This window comes from Melozone crissalis, unplaced genomic scaffold (genome assembly GCF_028551555.1).
Source record: "Melozone crissalis strain CALT ecotype California unplaced genomic scaffold, PUWL_Pcris_2 ptg000033l_1, whole genome shotgun sequence".
Classification (NCBI taxonomy): Eukaryota; Metazoa; Chordata; class Aves; order Passeriformes; family Passerellidae; genus Melozone; species Melozone crissalis.
In genome coordinates, this window is record NW_026535811.1 from 16203809 (window position 1) to 16225839 (window position 22031).

The 22031-nt window shown below is 47.2% G+C and overlaps 2 protein-coding genes across 10 annotated transcripts in view; both read right to left on the bottom strand.

The window, feature by feature from the left end:
• Positions 1–2788: 2788 nt before the first annotated feature.
• REP15 (RAB15 effector protein) lies at positions 2789–4982 on the bottom strand. Its single transcript, XM_054282053.1, has one exon. It carries the CDS (start codon positions 4545–4547, stop codon positions 3807–3809), a length of 741 nt encoding a protein of 246 aa, XP_054138028.1. The 5' UTR covers positions 4548–4982; the 3' UTR covers positions 2789–3806.
• Positions 4983–5332: 350 nt separating this feature from the next.
• The window catches only part of PPFIBP1 (PPFIA binding protein 1), a 101693-nt gene continuing 84994 nt past the window's right edge, over positions 5333–22031 (bottom strand). For 7 of the 9 annotated variants that reach the window (XM_054282243.1, XM_054282244.1, XM_054282242.1 and 4 more), the window contains 13 exons: positions 21705–21734; positions 19797–19971; positions 16003–16144; positions 15594–15722; positions 14881–15031; positions 13544–13655; positions 13314–13402; positions 11426–11548; positions 10506–10631; positions 9493–9681; positions 8805–8984; positions 8118–8183; positions 5333–7650 (listed from right to left, as the gene is read on the bottom strand). In XM_054282243.1, coding sequence (XP_054138218.1) covers positions 7564–7650; positions 8118–8183; positions 8805–8984; positions 9493–9681; positions 10506–10631; positions 11426–11548; positions 13314–13402; positions 13544–13655; positions 14881–15031; positions 15594–15722; positions 16003–16144; positions 19797–19971; positions 21705–21734 — 1599 coding nt within the window. In that variant the 3' untranslated portion in view covers positions 5333–7563. The remainder of the gene's footprint in view (positions 7651–8117; positions 8184–8804; positions 8985–9492; positions 9682–10505; positions 10632–11425; positions 11549–13313; positions 13403–13543; positions 13656–14880; positions 15032–15593; positions 15723–16002; positions 16145–19796; positions 19972–21704; positions 21735–22031) is intronic. The other 2 variants (XM_054282245.1, XM_054282250.1) reach the window with 1 other exon arrangement.

Genomic DNA, 22031 nt, shown 5'->3' on the forward strand with positions numbered 1-22031 from the left:
TTCCTTCCTTCTCCACTACCATTGGGTTAAACTGGAGCCTCTGGGAGATGGAAGGCTCCAATGGAGAGCTGGATGTTTACAGGGAGAGCAGAGTTCATCTAATCCCACTTGACCTCTGGTTCTTCAGCTCCTCCACGGAGATCCATCAAAGGCCCAGGAGTTGGGACTCGGAGCAGCGGAGCTGGGGCTGGCAGGACTCTGCTGGCTGCTCCTCTGGTTCAGCCCTGTCTGCAGCTGAGAGCAGGCAGGGCATGGACACGGGGCTGGCAGGCAGGTGCTGTGCCCCTGCAGGATTTAATCAGCAACTCCAGTCACCTCCTGTTCTTTGGAGTGTCCCGAGATGCCCTCACAACCCAGAACAAACCCAAGCTGGGAGCTTCCATCCCATGGATCCCTGCCTTTGGGGAGCCCATTTTCCACCTCTGAGAGCAAATGTACTTTTCTGCCCCTCGTTTGCAGACCCTGAACGACGAAGCTCCAGCTCCGGTGAGCACAAGGAGTCTGGAGCCACATTAGCACAGGTGATGGCAAAGGAAACACTGGGAACAAGGACACTGCCCAGTCCACAGGCAGGAGCAGAGGGAGAGAGAGGCAGGGAGCAAGGGGCTCCTCCCTGAGCAGGCATTTAATGCATCCTCTGGTCTTTTTTCCAAGCAATACCTGCTGTGCACTAAGATAAGGTGGCCAAATCTCCATCACTGGGTCAGTGCCAATGTCCTCTGACCTGAGGCAGCTCTGCTGATTCCAGCTCTGCTCCTCCCCATTCCACCTGGGTTATTTCCAGCCATCCCTGAGCAGGGGTCACCTGTCCCCTTGGTAAGGACAGCCCACAGCCAGGCCCAGCAGCTCTGTGCTTGCAGAGGGATGCATCCAGCTCTGTTTCATGCCTGGATTGCCCACTCCTGTGCATCCTCCTGGGAAATGCAGCAGGCCCTGGGATTCAGGCTCCCAGCCATGCCCAGCCTGGGCTCGCTTTCACCTTGGTCCCTTGGGTTTCTGTCCTCACAGCATATCCTGAGATGCAACCCAGATGACATCCCAGTGCTCCTCACCCGGCTCCAGAAGGCAGCAGAGGCATTCCTACAGCTCAGCCAAAGGAGGAAAGGGAGGCAGAGCAAGAAGGAAGGGCCAGTAGGGGCAGTGCAGCAGCCAGAACAAACGGAGAGCACAGAGGGGCATGGATGAAGGTGGGGGGCATACCTCAGCTCCCAGCCCAGCAGGGCCGGATCAATGCCATGGCACAGCCACGGATCCAGGCCCAGCAGCTCGGCAGGTGCTGCTCTCCAGGGGCTCCTCTGGCAGAGCCCGGACCCTCTGGTACACAGAGGCAGTTTGCCTTTCCCTGAGCTCCTCATTTTCAGTAGTTCTGGTCTCAACGCCCATTTTTGCTGTGCCTTCTGCACGGCAGGGAGGTGGAACCTTCCCAAAGGGATGCTCTCACCAGCGTGTCCTTCTCTGCCCCTCCTCCTGGCAGAGGGAACACTGACCCTCCGAGCAAGACCCCGAGCGAGGCCGAGTTCGTCGACTGCTTCCAGAAAACCAAATGGGCTTTGAAGCTCTTGGTGAGACATGGAGGAATTTCCATCCCATGCAGGGACAAGGCTTTTCCCAGTGTATCCCAGCAGTGAGTGTTCAGAGGGAAATAAGAACAGAAAACACCGCCAAGGGACAAAGGTGTGAATTCCAGGTTCTTCAGAACCCAGGACCAGCCCTGTGTCATGCTACTGCACAAACTGCCTGGGATCTCAGGGGCTGCACCTTACCTGGTCCATCAGCACGTGCAGTCACACAGGCCTGGGGATGGCTCCAGCTCGGCTGAGTGGATGAACATAGTCAGAGTTACATGGTTAGATACTTCACTGTTAGCCAGAATCCAGAGCTTTGGCCAAGTCCCACCATGGCTGAGGGCCCAGGGGCCTGAGCTAAAGCCCACAAGGGAAAGGGCCAGAGTGTGGTGCAGCCTGGGCGACACAATCCATTATCCCAAAATAACATACCAAGCCTCTGTGAAATCTCTGGGGTACCAGAGCCCTCTGAGGGACACAAATCAAATCAACAACTGCCCCAGTGTGTAACTCTCATGGTTCAAACTCTATACAAGTCAAGACATTTTGATTTTTCCCTTCTCTTTCTATTATTGAGAAAGCGTGCAAAGGAAAAAAAGCTCAGTTTTCAAGTGAGCCAGCTTTTCTAAAGAATTGGATAGGTGAAGTCACACTAGTTATAATATATGAACTTAATGTAAACTTAAAGCTTTCTGCAGGGCTTTTATACACCAGTATCAATCATGCTGCAGTGATGATTCTTCTGTTAAAACAGACAAAAAACCCCCTATCCCCCACAGCTATGCAGGTTCTCTATGCAACACACCAGAACTGTCTCCTTTGTCCCACCAAACCCAGCCACATACACAGTTAAGTGTATGTGTCTTAACAGTGACAGCAGCTCTTTAAAAACAATTCCATCTCAATGAACTGTTTCAGGACTGAAAGGTCACTCTCCTCCAAACCCAGCTACGTTTGTGACTCAGCAAAATGTTGTAGTTCTCTGTGTTTGTTTTTATTTCTCTTCCCCTTCCAGACTCCCTGTGTCTGCCGTGGAATGCTTCAAACACTCGTGGCACTGATGCCTCAGCCTCTTCAGGCTCTTTTTCAATGGCTGTTTTAGTAACAGCTCTCGCTGCTTCCCCCATCTTACAACTTGAATAGTAAATAGTGGAAAATTAATGTGTTTTCAATATTATTTTTATTCTGTTAATTGACTGAATTTATATGAAAATTAGAGGCAGATGAGTTTTGCACTAACAAGACTCATCACTCAGCTATAACCAAAGTGAGTTTACCTGTTTAAATATGGATCAGGTCATGCTTCACTGGTTAAAGCAAGTAATTATAACTGTATAAGCCAAAAGCCTTAGTTCAGTAAAAGCTGAGGGAAATAGAATAAATCAAGCCCATAAATACCATCAGCTGCTAAGCTACTGAAAAAAAATTCCAAGTGACATAATCTTGCCTCCTCCAGATTTGCTCTCTGGTGCGAATGGTCAGGGGCTGACTCTGTTGCTATGAAAAGGTCCCACCTACATCAGGCCTGTTTTGTGTTGCCATTGCTCGATTTTTCCCAAGTGTTCTTGAACACCTGGCCCCTTGGTTTTGCCACACCTTGCCCTGACACAGCCACTCAGTGAGAAAAGCTTTGAAGTTGGCTCCAGCCCTGCCTTTTGTTCACAGCTCCAAGGCCCTGTGGAGCCTGGCACCAATTAGGGAGCAGGTAATTAATAAGTCTCTCTTAGAGCCCATTTCTGGCACTGGGAAGGGATTTTCCTCTTAACTGAAACCAGCTCACTCCTTCAAATCAGTCATTTTAAGGCCTGGTATTGTCCTTCACACTCATTTCAACTCTTCTGACCAGCACCAGCACATTTCCATTATTACAGACTCACCCTCCTAGGACAGGAAAAAAATCTGCCACACTGCAAACAAAGGCTCTGAGTCAAATCCACCAGGACCTCCCCAGAGCTCTGGCTGATAAAGCTCTCAGCAGCTCCAGCCAAGACTTAATGTCTGGCGAACAAAATGTTCTGGAAAAACGTCGTGCCTTCTATAAACACTTTTTTCTGGCAGATCCATCCTGTTGTTTTAAAATCTGGAGAGGCTGACTCAGCCTGGCTCCTGCAGGAGCTAAGGGAACACGATGGGTCCAGGGGAAGGTGGAGGGAATGGAGTGTGGGGAGGAGAGAGAGAGGGGCAGAGCTGAGCCCCGCGCGGCCCCGGTGCCGAACGGAGCCGCTGCTCCTGCCCAGCTGCTCACACAAAGTTTATGTACACACTGCCCGCATCCTTCAGCCTGCTTTTGGTGCCCAGGCAATTTTCCAGCATGTCTTTTGCGGGCAGGGAGCTGTCAGTGCTGGTGACGAATTGCCGCAACGCATTCCTGCCCGACAGGCGGCATTTCTGCTCCTCCTTGGCAACGCTGTCCAGCAGGACTCCTCGGATGTCCTTGGGCTTCCCTGGCACGCCGAACACCACGAACAAGCCCAGGCAGTCCCGTCCCACCAGGCGGCAGAACTGGGCCAGCTTCTCAAACCTGCTCATGTTCTGGAAGCACTCGTCGGCCAGCGCGGCCTCCCGGCAGCAATCCTCGGCAGCGCCCTCGCCCTGCAAGAGCTCGGCCGGCTGCAGGGCCTGCACGGCGATCTGCAGCTTGATCTGCTTGTCAGACCCACACAGAGTCCAGATCCAGTCCACTCCGAACAGGGAAGACTGCTGCTTGGTCATTTTGCTGGTCATGATCCGCTCCTCCATGCCCTTTCCCACGCAGAAGCCGATGAAGTTGACCAGGAAGATCTCGCTCAGCGTGTTCGTGGCCGGCTGGAATTTGCTTTGAGGGTCCACAAAACCCAGGTAGTCCTTCAGCCTTTGAGATGCATGGAGCACACCCTGGCTGAAGACTTCACAGATGACCAGCGTTTCAGCCTTGTTCTCCTGGTTGTCCTCCTGGGAGACCTTCTGGCCCATCTTCTCTGCTGGAGGAGGTCGTTTCTGCATGCAGACTGCCTCAGGGACAAACCTTTATTTTCCAGAAGGTTGTGCAGGTGCTGGGCTCAGCCAGACCTATTCAGCTGCACATGGACACCTGCAGCCTCCCTGGTGAAGGTGATGGGAGGACTGAGCTCTGCGTGCCCGCAGGGCAGCTGGGCTTTCTCCTGGGTGTGTTTCTCCACAGCTGACTGAGCAGGACCAGCCCAGCAGGCCCTGTAGCTTTCACACTCACTGAATTCATCTGTGCTTGTTTTCCTTATTGTTAATTCCGGCACCATTTCTTTGGCTGATGTTATCTCATTCCAGTCTGATCTTATCTCCTTGGATCTCCTTTCTAGGACTATTGCACAGAAACCATTTTTGTGGCACAGGGTGTTGCCTGGAGATGAAACCACCTTTTTCTTTCAATCTCCCAGAGAAAGGAGATTAACACTTGGGAGCAGAGAGTCTCTTTCACAGTAAGAAGGGACAGAGCACACTGGGAGGGCTCCCTCTGGAGAGCACACACTGAGCAATGATCACGTCACTTCTCACCACACCAAACAACCCAAGATAGTTCAAATCTGGATCCTAGAAATAACTAAAAAGTCTTGATAGAGTTGATTTCTTAGCTGTTAGTTGAGCCCTGCTGCAGGCACTACTGACAAATTAATTAATGAGTCAACAAAAAAATGTGTGATTTTGCCCCTTTTCCCTTCTTTGTTTTTGGAACAGAATGGAACAAGCTTCCATGGAAAATTAAAAGGAAAAAAAAAAAGGATGTGAGAAAGGGAACCAGCTTCCAGAAACACTTAGCATTTTCCACAGACTTTATTGGATTTCACATGGCAATACACAGCAGTTACGTTGCCCTCTCCAAAGAGGCACCAATTAAACACCCTGACAGTAAGGACAGTGTGCACACACACCCCTAAAACCTCCTGACTCCACCACCTCTCTCGTGCCCCTGCCCTGTGAGAGAAGCAGGGCAGCTCCAGGGGATGGCCTGGCTGCCAGGAAAGGGCTGTTGGGAGCAGAATGCTGCTCACACTGCACTTCAATGAACCATCACTGCCCTCACTGATAACATCCAGAGACACTGGAGAGTGTTTGTGGCTATCTCAGCACACAGCATTGTGTCACTAGCTCCCTTTTCCCCCTGTGAATACCCAGTCCTGTCCAGTAGCCAGTAACTAGTGAGAGCCATCCAGAGGAACACTTTTGTTTGGAAGCCTGCACCACAATTCCCAATGCTTCCACAGGGTTTTATGTTCAACTTCCATGTAAATAACAACAATATTGCAGAGTATTCACAGAAAGGGAAGCCTGAATCCACATCCCAAGCATCTGCACCCTAAACTTGCCCACGTTAAATTCTGCATCTCGGTACGTCAATAAACACTGCACATCCTTCAAAGGTCCAGGTTATCAGCTGACATAATTCTAATGCTGGAATATGCCTCTGATCTGAGGGGAGCTCCCTGAAAATCCTGGGAAGAACCCTTCTTCCTTTCCTAGCTTTTTAAACAGTGTTTCAGAAACACCCCCAAAGTCAGCACAAACCCCAAATCCCCTGCACAACACCAGGAATGATCTCACTTCCAGCAAGGAGAGCGACAAAACGAGTGACAAACGCTTGGCAAAGCAACACCACCACAAGGAACAATTCCAGCTGGACTTTTGTTTGCCTTTTACAGAGCAAAGCAGCTTCATGCCATTGTGCTAAAATACATGCAACGTTCAACACCATACAAATGACCACTGGAATAAAAAGTTACTTTTCTTTGTTTGTTTGCTTGCTTTTGGCTAGGACACCTCGCAATACTGGAAGTCTGACACAAGATTCCCACTGGCTAGTTAAGAATTTTAAAACCTGATGATCCTCAAGAGCAGAGGAGCTGTGCTTTAAGAAGGTAAAATGATGAGCAACACATTTGATATCTGAATTTTGGAGGAAAAGTCCCACCTTAGGCTTAATAATATGAAATAATATATTTCCTATACATTTCTCTATATAACTTTATTTTTTTTGCAACTACACCATCTTCACGTTAGTCACAGCACAGAAATATCCCTTCCATATGCAGGGAGTGCTCTCAGCTTTAAAGAAATTTTTTCAATCATGGAAGTGTTAATAACCTTGTTGACTGCACTAACTACTGCTGCTGGGGACAATAAAGAAGACATTTTAAAATGTGCAGTTTCTGGATGAGTCACTGCTAAAAGAAACATGCTTTAGAATAGTTTCATCTCAAATGGAAGATCATTAAACTGTGCACTCAGTAAAAAGCAACGAAAGCAAACAGTTCCAAAGGTCAGCCTGCCTTTCCCAGTAACCAGCTGGTCTGCAAACTGGCATAACTTTTTTACAACCTTCTCCCCTTCCCTCACACACCTTCAACTTTCCATCACTCTATCTCACAAGATTTAAATTTTTGCTTTTATATGTACTTCATATACTTATTTTTTCTTTTTTTTTTTTTTTTATAAAACAGTATAAAAATAGGAACAACAGTCAAGAGCTACTGGGGAGCTTACACAGGGCACAGATGACTAAAATCCTACATTGGATAGGGCTGAACTGGTGTTTGTGCCAAAGAAAAGCACTCAGAGAAGAGCAGTAACTCCTATTTTTCAGCTGGGAGCTCAGAGAGAGCTGAGGCACACTATCTACAGACACAACACTTTCACCTAACACCTTCTGTTCTTTTCAAACAGCAGAAAGGATTATCTGAGGCCAGGAATAAGCAAAAGGAGCACTAGCATACCACATCAATTTCAACGCAACACTCTGAAACGTATCACCAGTTTGTACATTAAATAGAGTTAAAACCATTACCATTCACCAGTGTCTGGGTGGTTTTTATGGCAACTTAAGTAGGCACCTTGATTTTTCTCCTTTTCTCTTTAAAATCCTCCACCCCTCAGTGTTACTTCTAACAAACAGAAGCAAGAGCAATGTAAAGTACACGATCTGTCACGTGGAACAGAGATGTCCTTGCACGCAGGAGAACGAGCCTTTGTCAGTGCCTGGTGGTGACTGTCACACGTTGGAGTCCTCATCTGTTATACTGGTGCTAGGAGAGCGAGTGGCAAAGTCTTTGAACATTTCATCTTCCTTCAGCATGTGCTGCAAAGGAAAGGAGGGAAGAGTCAAGGTTTCTCACAGCTGGAGTAAGTCACCTGTCCTGTGCTGGGCAGCAAACACTGCCTGCCAGCCACTGCTTTGCTCTGCTGGGGGAGGTCTGCACCCACCCTGCCCCAAAACCAGCTCACTGCTGCCTGCTGGCCCAGTGGCTCAGGGCTTCCACCCAGAAAATGCAGCCTGACTCCCAGCTGGAAACCCACCAGCCATGGGCAATGGGGGCTGTGTCCCCTGCCCTCCCCGGTGTGGGGGGAGCCAGCACAGGCCACCAAAGCTCCCCACCAGGATGGGCAGGTACCTTCCTGAACCACTGGGGTTTTTTGTGCCCTCTGTCCCTGCAGGAGACCCAAAGGACCTCACTGACACTGTTTAACTCGAGTGACTGCCAAGGGGCTCACACCCACCCCACAGAAACAGAGACCTTACTGCACAGACCCCATTCACAGACTCACTGTCAGGTTGTTGATGCCTTCAGAAAATGCTCCTATTTGCCTCACCGTCCCTTCTGAATCTTCCATCTATAAAAAACAGAATGAACCATGAATTAGTAACAACTTATTTGTATCATAGAGTGGAATCACAGAATGCATTGGGTTGGAAGAGACCTTAAAAATCATCTCAGTTCAATCCCCTGCCATGGGCAGGGACAGCTTCCACTATCCCAGGCTGCTCCGAGCTCTGTCCAACCTGGCCTTGGGCACTGCCAGGGATGGGGCAGCCACAGCTTCTCTGGGAAACCTGTGCCAGGGCCTCACCACCCTCACAGGGAAGAACATTTTTCTAAACCTCCTGAGATCTAAACCCACTCTCTGTCAGTGTGAAGCCATTCCCCCTTGTCCTGCTAGGACAGAGTGACATTGAAGTGCAGCACACAATTTACTGACTACACCTGAGATGTTCACACCATGAGGGAAGCATGGCCTGCCAGGAGGGAGAGTTACTCCAGAGCAGGCCTTAAAGGTGCTGCATTCACAGCTTCAGCCTCCTTGGGAGCAGAGCCTTTTGTCACTAATGCTGTGTGACAGCAAGAAGTCAGGGCTTTCACGGGCCAAAGCAAAAGGAAGACTTCCCTGGGAAATGGAAGGTTTTCCCACCAAACCTGACAGCTCAAAGACTCAGAATTGTTAGAACTGGCTTACCTGCTCCAGCCTGTCCAAATCATCATCATCATACACTCGCATATCCAGGCCAGGCTTAAAGCCCTTCTTTGACGCGCTCCCAGATGCCCTCCCCAGCTCCATAGGACACACATACTCCTCCACATCATCCTGCTTCTTCTTCCTCAGGTTCCCAAAATTGCTGAAGGTAAGTTTCTTTGGCTTAAAAGTGGAGAGAAATTTATCTAGGAGTTAGAGAATCAGCAAAGAACAGGCCTACTCATGCCCCCTTGTGCTTCCATGACAAAAGGTCAAAACCTCAGTGCTCTCCTACACAGATCTTCTGAATTTCATGACAGTGGCACCTGAAAGGACAATGTGTCCTCTCACTCTACCACTGTTAAGACACTACCATTTAACAGATCCCAAAGGAGGTGAAAATTCTACATTAAACCATGAGTCTGTACACAGTAAGGGACAGTCTCCCTCCCAAACATCTCCCACTACAGACAGAAGGACAACACCAGTGCTACCTCTTGTCTCTGCATGTCAGAGAGGCTGAGAAGTGGCCTGTTCATGGTAGACACAAGTGTCGGCCCCAGATCTGCCAGCTCCTGCTCTCATGCTTGTTCCTTAGGAACCAACCTTACTGATGCTGCACCCATGGATAAAACCAGAGATCCAAATGCTTCCCTGGATGCTCCCACCCCTCCCAGAACGAGAGGCCTACCTTGACTTTGGCAGTTGCTGTCAGGAGGACGTAGTCTGGGGACTCCATGGCCTCACGCTTCTGCTGCTGGGCCTCCTGCCCCACCAGGAGGTTGAAATGCGTGGCCAGGTGGCGCCGCAGCAGTGTCTTGTTGGGGGGGATGTTCAGCAGCTGGGCCATGGTCTCTACATTGAAACGGGGCTCCAAAACCTGGGAATCCAATCACAGAGAACCCAGCTGAGGCCAGTACTGTCTGATGAGATCTCAAGCACATCCAGGCCTATCCTAGTCACTCCCTAAGGCTGCTTTGGGATTTTTGTTTGTATGTTACAGAAATATACAACAAAGAAGGAGGAAAGAGTTAGCTAATTAAAGGATTCCTAAAATACTACCTCCAGGCTTTCCTTCTGGAGTTATAAATACAAACAAATTGGCAGGTAAGAAGAAATGAACAGATAAATCCACCCTTAACTGAAGTACTGTGTGAAGCTGCCACAAACTGTTTACCCAGTATCATCTTCCAATTCTGGAAAAGGTAGCCAGAGGAATAATGGAAAATAAACAGACACAAAACGTCTGGAGCAGGGATAAAACCCCTAATCACCACAACAAACCTCTGCAGATATAGGTCTCTTGTCTGGATATGTGATGCTAGAGCAATTAAAAACAATCCTGGTTTGACAGTCTAATCCCAAATTTTATGAAGGTAACAAGCCTCCCCCACAAAAGAAAACCATATCCAGATTAGGAAGGCAGAAAGTGGCTGCACTTGTGCACTGCACAGCATGGCAGCACTGTAGGACAGGAGGTGGAGAATGCCATACCGAAACAGAATTGTGAGGGGAATACAGAGTATTAGACCTCACAACTTCCCCTCGAGACATTCATGTCCTTTAAACCAAAAGGTGAGAAACTTCTTATTAAGCAGAATAAGCAGAAAAGGTGTGTGCAGCAAAGACAATGTCAGAACATCGACCTGGTGGTTGCCAGACATATTTTTTTGCTAAAATGGAAGAAGGCACCCCAGAACTCACCATCAGCCCCCCATGCACTCCGCTGCCGCGCAGGTTGGGCGCGTACTCTGCCAGATCCACGGAGCGCAGCCACTCCATCACGCGGTGGTTGGTCCACTGGGTCACCTCAGAAGGTGTCACATTACTCTGCCAACAGGAGGGACAGGCAGGTCAGGAGACATCCCAAATCAGCTGAATCTCAGCCCCAGTCTTTACTGAAACATACTTCTCCTGTCCTTAAGGAATACAATCCTACCCTGCACTTGAGAGAAGAATCTCTTTCTGGGTTGCGACCTTGCAGCAAGAGCAGCGTGGGGATGGGTCTGGGCAGGGGGCAGGGCTGTGTCAGGTCATTTGATTATTGTGCTGTGCTCTAGGGTTATCTGCCATTTCTACCAGTAGAGCTGAAAATTCAGCTGGTTCCATGAGCTGCTGTGCTGTTCTTGTAGATACACATTGTGGATCTAAATCCAAGAGTCTGGGTTGTTCTGTCATCCATTGCCCTATGCAGCATTTGCTGCTTCCAAAACACAATGATGGCAGTCTCCTGCCTGGTAATGGAGCCAAGCTCCTTTTACACAGAAAATTTTGACACAGCCACCAGTTTTCCAGAGAGTTGCACAAGACTTGTGGCAAGAGTGCACTGAATTCAAGATGATTTGTTTTCCAGACAGCACATCAGAGACTGGGCCAAAACAGCCAGCTGTTGGCTTGGAGGAGAAGCTGGAGACTTGGAAAGGGGGACGTGAGTCTGGGGTCATGGCAGGTAGGGGTAAGTAAGTGATGTCAGAGCTTGAGGTTAAAAGAACAACATGAGAAACAGGAAACTAAAAATGTAAGCAGAATGAGGAGACAGGAGGAGAGAACAGAACAGGAATAATCAAACACCAGGGATAAAGCCCTAGAGGATTCCCCTTCACAGCCTCCTCGTAAAGCAGTACCTCATCAGATGGCCTCCTGCGCAGGCAGTTGGGCTCAAAGTTGTTGATTCTCAAAACCTGAATGGCTCTTTTGATGCTGAGGTGGTGAAGGACACTGATGACCTTCAAGGAGAGCAGATCATCCTGCCAAAGAACAAGAGGGAGTTAATAAACACAGACATGCTTATTCATGGGAGCAGCACCCTCCTGGAGAGGACTGCTTTAGCCCCATGCTTAAAATGGCGCATCTGATACATCTGGGGGAAGATTTTAATATGTCAGACAGGTGGTTCATAACAAACCATTGTCCCAAAATAAAAACTTTCTGTGTTGCACTGTACTAGCTCTTGGGGGATGCTTTCACACAGATCTTAGTACAAGAAACATGGGGTAACAAGGAAGGAAAAAGGGTGAGATGGCATATCCTCAGTGACAGGATAAGAGCCAAGGCAGCACCAACACACTACACTAGACTCACCTGGCATTTAATCCTGCCAGAAGTTACCTCAAATGTCCAGCTAGAAGTTTAACTGAAAAAATAAATTACCCTGAAAATTGGGACATTCTCTATGGTTAGAATAAAAGAGGGAAGAAGAAAGTGTCTCAAATTCCAAGTGCAATTTGGTTAACCTGAATAAATTTATGCACCCTTGTTCCAGGGTTAGTCTGGCTTAATCTTTCAGTTGTACTTATATGTTATGAGCACTGGAATCTATTTTGTCTATATTTAAGACAAGATTCTTTGCTTACCCAAACATCCCACTGCATTCAGCTCAGTTTGTCATGAATCTGACAGCAGGTTACTATGTCATGGTTTGCTATTTCATTTATTATAAAATAATACATGTTCCTTATTATTTATTTTGAGTTGGAGTAACTTCAAAAGATCATAACAAGTATTAGTTTAATACTTTGCATATTTTGTTGGTTATTTACCAACAATCTGTTGTCATAATTTGATGGTTAAACTTGCTTTGACATATCTCCAGTGATCTACAGTTAAAGGGCAGTGACAATGGTAGTAAAGTCTCCCAACACAACATCAAACTTAATGGAGGCTGCTGGCATCACGCCTCCCAGGGTGAAGAAGGAGAAAAAACAATCTTATAATAAATAAAATTGCAAACCATGACATAAAACCTATGCAAAACACATGTCAGTGTGGCATGAAAAGGTAACTCATGGTTCATGAGAGAGCAGGGCTGTGATTGATTCCTCTCTTTGTTGCGCAGAAAGAATTAATATTGGGGGTGTTGTTCAATTTGCATTTGTGTCCCCAGAGAAGGAAGGTCTTATCTCATCCTACCTGAGCCCTTACACAAAGGAAACCTGACTGGCAGTGAAGTGGGGAGTGGGGAGGTGATGCCTGTGCTAAGCACTTTGAAATGCAAAAGCTGTTAAGTGTAGCCTGCTTTCAAACAAGCTGGCTCTCAGAACTGCAATTTTCTTCAAAGGAAATTGCTCGGGTTTTCTTCACCTAAGCATCCACGTAAGTAAGCAAGCTGATAGAATGCTTGCTCACTGAAGAAAAGGATTCCACCTGCTTCTATTAATTAATAACAATATGAACAGCAAAAGCATGAATGGCAAGCACAGCATTTGCACACCTCTGTGTACCAAAGCCCTGCCTCAGCACAGTGGTGTCACTGTTAAACTCAGGATTGCCCATTTCTCATGCATGAGTCCAAATTCTTGCTTACTGTGTTTGCTCTTCCACCTGAATCTAGTAGCTCTAGAGATGGAAAGAACTTAGGAAATGCTTGCAGGTGAGCAGTAGTATCTGATTTCTGTAGGTTACAGTGACTGGCATGAACACAGGACACTCACTAGAGTTTAAAGGGGTCCTTTGAAGACTGAGAAGCCAAGAACACGGAAAGGATGTCAGGAAAGGCAGAAACCATTTACTCACCACAGTCATGTAATGGAGCATGCGGCCATCCACCTTCCCCTCATCAAACTGGGTCTTGTACTGGGGCAGGCCAATGTCATCCAGCCACCCTAGGGCAGGACAGACACTCCTGTCAGAGTGGCAGCCACGTTACCCAGCTCCACTCACTGCTCCCATCCTCAGCACCCCCAGTCAGCCACGTTAAGGAGCCCCTTCCAAAGCCCCTGCTCCAGCATGCAGTCAAATCTTACTGGTAACCCAGTGGTAATCCAGTTTTCCATGGTTGTTCTCCTCTTCAGATCCCAGTGCCTGCAGAGCAAGCTGGAGCTTCTTCCTATGCAAAGGGTGCTTTATCCCAAGCTCCTGTGAAAGGCAGAAAAGCAGTAAATCCAGAGACAATACTGTTTTATTCCTCCCTCTGCTCAGTGACAAAGGTTTCTGAGAGTCACACTTTCACAGCATTGCTGGTCACCTGCCAGGTGCATTTTCTTTTTGCTGAATTTCAGTGTTGTTTTAGCCGACATTTAGCACCAGGGAAAGGCCCACTTACAGTGTGGCAGATTAATTTCAGGGAGTGGTGGATTCTAAACTGCATTAAAATGTTGGCCACAATATTCTCATGCCAGCTAAAAAAAAAATCCCACAATATAATAAAAATGTTAGCATTCAAAAAATACTTGCTGGGATTAATTCATCCTCTCCCACTTAGGTAGGTAAAGTTAAAATAATTATTTAGTTAAGAGCATAGCAATGTTCCAGGAATTACTGAAATTCATTAATGCTTTCAAATGTGTAACATTATTCCCCAGTTTAGTTGTAAGTGCAGCCATTCCATGATCTCTTTAATCCCATTTCACTTTCAGGAGTGCCTGCTGGTTAATGTTACCTCTGACAACACTATTACAAGCCATTATGCTCATAATACACTTCTCTTATTCCAGTTGTAGTATAACTACCCAATTGAGAAAACAGGCTTACTATTTGGTGAAGAGAGCGATTTTTTAAAAGCGAAAAATTCAAACTTTATCAAATACTATGGATTAAACATATAAATTGAATCAATTTCTCCTGTGTTTCTCATTTTTAAAAATAGACAAGCAATTCTGCAACAATTAGACAGAGACTGATCAATCTGTGTGTAACAAATCCTCATTCCTCTTTGTATAAAATGGACAGAAAACACAATCAGAACAAAACAGCACCTTTTAACACCCCTCTCACATAGGCATAAAATAGCTGTAGCACATATGGGTGCTAATGAAGTAGGGCTACAAACCCATATGATAATGAGGCAGTCTCACATGCATATTTTTAGAGGGTGCTACAGTCAATTGATGTGTCTCTGCTTAATGAAGTTAAATCACGTATTTATAATTATTAGCTTCATTACAGAGCATTAAATTTCTACGAAACTTCAGCTAAAAAGAAATGGATTTGGCATCACTGCAGGTGACAGTATTTTGAAAACTCATCTGGTTTACATTTTTTTACCAGGTGCACTTTACAGAACTGATTTACATGCACAGAAATGGGGATTTTTTCTTTTTTTGTACCTTTATTTAAAAGGAGTGTTTCTGGTACTCCTCACCTTTTCCAGATCCTGCTGAGAAGCCTGCAGAAGTGTTTGCCCAGACAATATCCAGTGCCTGCCATTATTGATGTAGGAGCCAAGCCCTTGGTCCTGGAGCCAGTTGCAAACCTGCTCCTTGGTCCACTTTGCGAATGGCATGTCCAGCTCACTGCGGGAGATGTGACCCAAAAAAGACTGATGAATCCTGTGCTTCCAATCTCCTGTTCTCATAAATAATGAGAAAGCCAAAAGCTAAGCCTAATTCACATCTTGTGGGATCTGGGACAAGCTCTGAGGGGGGAACCATCAGCACAATGAAGTGCTGGGTGCTGCTGATCTGTTGCCACTGTCACAATAAACACAGCCTCCTATAATGCTACTGAAAAGAGCCACCTCTGCTGCCTAGCATGGCCACAGCTCTGGAGTGAGACTGGGATGTTTCACTTTCTCCTTTCATCCCTGGAAGTGCAGCAGGAAAGGCACAGAAGGAGTATCTGTCACTGCCCATGAGGGCTCACACGCTGCCCCATCCTGCGAAGGCGAGAGCTCGGCAGCAGGACCCCAGCACCCAGCCCAGCTCAGCCCTGCAGGGACCCTCTCTCAGAGGAGGAGGCAGCCTGGATCTGCCTGGTTTGGGCCAGTCAGGAGATGTTTCATTTTGGCACTGCCCTCCTGCTCTGGCCCCGTGCTCGCCGGGATCCAGGCAGTGACAGTGGCCGCGCTGGTGTCACCTGTGGGACTGGCCCAGGTCCCGAGACCAGCCCAGCCGGGGCCCCGCGGTGGCTCTCGTCCCTCCTCTCTTGAACTCTGTCTCGGACATGTCATCCGGGTTGAAGGTGGTGGACTGACTCCTTTTAAGCCTAAAGAAAGGAAGCAAGCACATTCACATCTGGCTAAGGAAAAGGCACGTCACTGCTGCCACTGCAACCAACACAGGCAAGACCTCCCCCAGGGCTGGCAGCCCCTCTTCTGCCTGCCCCCAGCCCCTGTTATCCCTCCCAAACACCACACGGGCTCCTGCTCTTCGGATATTAAACCACGGAGCCACACGCTGGCAAGGGAGAAAGGAAGGTGTGTCCCCAGCAAACCCCTGCCCAAGCCCCAGCTCTGGAGAATGGTCATCTCTCATCTTTTACTTACCTTCCAAACAACTTCTTGATTCCCCTGGCCTTTTTCCTGGAATCTGGAGAAGGTGGTGTCATCTGCAAACTATCTGCTTCCTTTGGGCGAGGGGGCAAGCCAGCCAGATCCAAGTGGTCTGCAGATCCCTTCTCCGTTTCAGCTGTTAGAAAACAAAAGTTTTGTCAAGACCTCTCGTGCAGGACTGTACAGACATGCTCATGACCTTGGGAATGACTCCTGCTAAATTACTGGCAGCCACCATGCCAAGAAAATGGGGCAAAGAGGGATGGGAAGGTCCATAAGAAATACCACATGTTCCTCCTTCACAGGCCTGGCTGGGAATGCTCCAAGGCAATGCTCTGCTTCAGTTAAGTGCCTTCTGCACCCAAGGTGGGAGAATCCACCTCATGAATCAAGCAGGGAATTAAATCCCAAATTTACTCTTCCTCAGGGAGTGCTCCCACAGTGCTTTCACAGACAGAGCCAAGGCATGTGGGTGCCCAGGAACAATTCAGTGCAGTGGCAGGGAACTAAAGCAGGAATCCCCAAAGCACAGAAAGCCAGGTAACTTCCCTGCAGATATCCTTCCCAATAACCTGTAGTATTTCATTCCCTGGCCAGGAAATTCCAGCAACAAAACTCCTGCCCCAGAAGGAGGGCCCTCTTCTCCTCACTTCTTCAAACTGTGGAATATTTTGTTCCTCCTCAGAGGAACACCATGGAGTTTAGGTTCTGTCTGAACTGTATCTTCTGGGTGAACGAAACATCTCTGATCAGAGACCCTCAACATTACCACCCACTCTATAAGCATTAAATCCTTGATCTGTAGATGTTTTCCATGACAACAAACCTGAGGGCTCTTGTTCCCAAAGGGGAAGTTGCCACAAAAGATAAACTATTGAAGGAAAAGACAATTTAAACGTAATTTAAAAAGAAAACTAATAGAATTGCAGTATCTACTAGACTACATAAGCAGAGATGTGCTAGCAAGTGCCAGATAGCTGAATAAAACTACCATGTGGAGCTGATGCCAGTTGCTTGCTGGGGAAGAGTGAGAGCACGAGCTTGTTCAGCTGAAGCAGCTGTGGCAAGGCAGTCAGGCCTGGAATGACTTGTAGCATCTTTTAATATAGCTCTGTGAATAAATTCCCATCACTTGTGTTTGAAATGGACTTTCAAACTTCCAGGAGAAAAGTAAACAATGCATCAAAGCAGAGCTCATATTGCTGGGACATGTGGTCTCAGGCCACAGAGTTAATGCTGAGATGGCCACAAAAGGGCCATGACCAGCAGCAAACTGTAGGCTTTGCCAGTGTATCCTTCTGCTGGCCAAACTTAAGATGGTCCAGCCAGAACACTTATGAACATGTCCCATTTTCCACCTTGTCAAACGTTGTGTGACAACAAGGTCACACAAAAGATCATTTCCAGGCACTTTGGTTTGGCCACTAACCCACACAGGGATCCTGCCACTGACAGAGACAGCACTAACATCCAACCAGGCTGTGGCATTCATGGGTTTTGCTTTACTTGTAGAAGGTAAAGTGAAAAAATCCAAACCCATGGAAACCAGGGCAAGGTTGGGTGCATTAGCAGCAGAGATTTGCAGGAATTGTGCTGTTTGCTCCTCACACCTGGCTCCTTCTCATGCACTGACACAACCCTGTAGAACAGGTAACGTTTAGGGGGCCATGTGAGAAAGAGAGAGGGTCCAGAGCACTTGGTCTCTTTGCCACCCCATGTGGCTGTACCACCACCCCACTGACACAGCTCTGCTTCCTAAGGCAGGTCTCACCTGTCCTTGCCAGAACCACCCCAGGAATGCTCACATCACAAGACTGGCTCTTATTTACTGTGTGAATGGCTCCTTCCCCATCTACCCCAATTATTTCTCATTTGTTTTATTGTACCATAAATACAACGACATCTAGAAGATGAATTACACATTCTTTCCCTCGGAACTCCCTTACATGAATGCCTGGGAAATACAGCTCATTCCCTACTTCACCACCCTTTAAACTCTTCCAGTGGATCCAGGACAGGTGGCAGCACAAAGGTAACTACTAAGCATCACCAGTTCTCACCTGGTACCTTGGTGTGTGGTAACTTTGTGCTCAAAGTTACAGCAAAACTCTGCAAACTGACCCGCAATCTCTCATTAGTAGCAGCTACTGAGGAACAGCACAGCTGACTTTTAGCAGAGGGCAGATGTTATGTGAAAACTCCTTTTAGTGATGGGCAGAGGCTCCGATGCAGAGCTCTGGTGCCTGGTTTGGGAAGTGTGTGGCCACAGGCAGCTGTTAGCAGCAGTCAGGGCACGGGGCTGGCACGGCAGACATGCAGGATTACTGTACCTAAGGTAGGTGCACTGGCACTTCGACTGCGATCTTCAGATATCCACACAAGGCACAAACCCACACGCAGCACAACGGGAGAGAACACGCAGAGGCACAAGGTCAAACACAATTCAAAACTCACAGTGACACAGTAGGGACAGAAGGAGGGAGGGACGGGAGACAAGCACCACACAAATGCTGAATTCACATGGGATTAGGAGCACCAATCACTGGGAAACTCCCTTTCCCAGCAAAGGAGTGGAGAAGAGCTCTGTGGTGGGAGGGAAAAATGGCACCACAGTCACTTCGGTGCGAGGAGGTCATCTGCTCCAGGACCCACTGCTCCTGTGAAGTGGCAAATTCCTGAGCAGCAGCTTTACAGATGGGGGCACTGAAATCTGGATAACATAAATAACTTACTCAAAGTCACAGAACCCTGATTTACATGGCCCATCTTCCACTCCTCTGTGACAGCCACAAGTACTGCGCTTTGTTAGACAAATCAATTTCAGGACAACACGGGATTACACAAAAGAAAAGATGAAATAAACCAAAGTGAAGAGTCTGACCCTCAGAATAGACTGTACATCTATTCCAAGTAAGCTAGCAGCTTCCCAGGCTGTATGCAACAGGCAAATATGGGCAGCACATCATCAATGTGTAGGTATGTTACTTGTTTTGAACAAAAATCTAAAATTCTCTTGGAGTAAGTAACAAAGCAGAAGCTATCCCCCTTCAGGCTTCTGAAATAGAGAGCTAAATTCCTGAATCTCGTGCAAGAGAAAAACAAAAACCTCAGATGTCTGGCAGTAGATCTGATGCAGGGATTCACTGGATGCCTGAACTGGATCACTGGAAAGACTGCTAGAACAGTAAATGAAAGTAGAATTCCAACTACTGGCAACAGCGACTTCTGCATTAAGCAGAACATTTTGTTTATTTCTTCGTCATATGCAAATGTCACCAAATGACAATACCAAAATAACCCCCCCACCAACACTACAGGTAAAAAATCAACGTGAGCTTGAATGACTTGCCAATCCTGTTCCTGTTGTCACCACCTCTTTTGCAAGGCTGCTTAAGTACAAAAAAATAAAAAAGAGAAAGACTGAGTGCTGCTGTCCTATTTCTGTATATCTGAAAATCTTGTGAAAGATAAACCAAGGATGGACTCAGGGGAAAAAAAGCCCACAAATCCCATGTGTGAACTACTGCCAGACAGCATTTCACACAGCAGCAAGCCCCTACAAGGTCCCAGGGGACATACCAAGAGCAGAGTCTGAACCACATCAAATATTTCTTGACATCAGTGATTTTCTTTTCTTGCTGTTTGATATTTTCAAACATTCTACTATCAGAAGTGCCACTAAGTCACAGTGAGACTAAGGCTGGCTTTTCTGCTTCTTAAGGCAGTCACAGCTATTGTTAATACGCTTCAAAATGCACAGAATCTGAATGCAGAGGCAGGGTACCTACCCAGATTGGGGGCACTTGCAGTCCTCTTGTTATTTTTTATCTTGAAGAAGCCCCGGCCAAAGGAAGATCTGGCTTTGCGGGTGCCAAAACTGTCCTCGTCACCTGGGCCACCGTGAGAAGGACACTTGGGAGGGAGGGTTGCAAAGTTATTGCCTTCCACAGGAGGTTTAACCTGCTTGAATTAGGGAAATAAAGAGTCAATATAAGGGAATTGCAGAAGGCCTTTTGAGAGCCTGCAAAGTGACTGCTGGCAGGTAATCTGGGAGGTCCTTCTCATCTGTCACTACAAGAATACAGAATGTAAAAACCATAATGAAAAACATAAGCAAGATCTTCCTTTGAATGTGTTGTCCTGGTTTGGGCTGGGATGGAGTTAACTTTTTCCTAGTTCAATGCTGTGTATGGGTTCAGTGCTGTGTTTTGGATTCAGTAGGGAGTAATGTGAATAACACTGGGGTGTTTGGGTTGTGGCTGAGCCCTGAGTCAAGCACTTTCCATTTTCCCATGCTCTGTCAGCAAGGAAGTGCACAAGGAGCTGGGATGCATCATGTCTAGGACAACTGACCTGAACTACCAAAGGAATGTTCCACACCACAGAATTACCTGCCTAGTATATAAACTGGGGGGGGGTTACTGGAAAAGTGAGCCAATCAAATTTTGGAGATGGGCTGGATATTGGCCAGTGGGGGATGAGCAACAGTATTGTGGTGCATCACTTGTCTTCTTTGGATTTTCTCTCTCTCTTCCTCTCCCTATTATTATTATTGTTATTATTATTATTTTGCCTTGTTTCAATTATTAAACTGTTTGTATCTCAACCCCTAAGTTCTATCTTTTTTTTGTTGATTCTCCTCCCCATCCCTCTGGGGCAGGGAGGGGGACCAGCTGTGGGATACTTTGCTGTCAGCTGGGATTAAACCCTGACATATGTTCAGGATTATTATCACTACCTGCTAAGAATAAATTGTGTTCTTTAAGATGTCCCTCAATTTCTGTAAGGCTGACTTAAAAGTGTGGAAAAGGTAAAAATAGAGTCCTGCAAGGCTTTGAACTTCTCCAGCTTTCCAGGGTCTCTGTCTCCCCCACTGGCAGCTGCAGGGGCAGTAAGAGGGAAGCAGAGAGACAACAGCCCACAGTACTTTGGTCCTCTGCCAAGTGTCAGAGAGCTCTTTCTGTCTGTCACTGCTCTGCAATTTCTTAATTAATGGATTAATTGACCATGTCCACTGCCAAAGCAAAGAGGAAATTTCAGATCAAGCAAGGAGTATAAATGCCAAGAGAGATATCAGACACTCCAGTTAGCCCATTTAAAGCAGTACTTTAACCTTGCCAGCTGTTTCATTGTCTCTTTGAAAGAAGGAAGCAAAACCATCCACAGCCCAAATACAATGCTTAGGCTTTTGCTGAATCAACACAGCATTCAAGCTGTGAGTGGTGTCTGAAGTCTGTCACCTCTGCTCAGGTGTTCCTAGAGGCAAGAACTGCAAGATGTGGCCTTAAGGTACCACAGGATGACTGTTCTGCAATGACAGGCTTTTCAGAAACACACTTGCTACTCGCAGAAAACAGTTGAGAAACCCAAAGGTTTTTAAAGATACACTAATCAAAGATAATTACAGAGTCTGTAAAATGCTTAATGGTTAGCTTTGCTAATTATTTAGTGGGGGAAAAAATTAGCTTAGCTGGTAACCTTATGCTCAACCAGACTGGAGGACAATCCATGTGTGAGGAGGCAAGGAGGTGCTGAGCTCTGAGCAGTGCCACTGATGGTGACAGCCACCAGAGACTCCTCCCTGTCCTGTCTGCAGGGCTTCCATTCCCCTCTGGAACTGTGTGTGGCAATTCCACACCTCCCAGCCTGCCAGCACCTCCTTCAAGGACACACATCTCCACACACACGCACATTACCTCTGCTGGCTTCTGGGCACAGTCTCTGTCCTGTTTGGGAAAGATTAAGGCATTTAAAAAGTCATGGTTTATAGCCAGTAGTCAATTCATTATGATTACCCCCAGTTAAGTTCTGGCAGAAATACCCTTCCCTGACTGCTCCTTTTCCCCAAAATAAATCTCTTCAGAGCTGTATTTCACACAGATTAAGCCTTGCTTGCTTTGAGGTCAGTGAGCTGACATGGAAATAGAGTGGCTTTGGTTCACTTTGTGAAGGATTAGCTGTGCACATGATTAGTGACACACAGAATATTAAGGCACTCACAGGCAGAGCTGCCTGAGGGGACC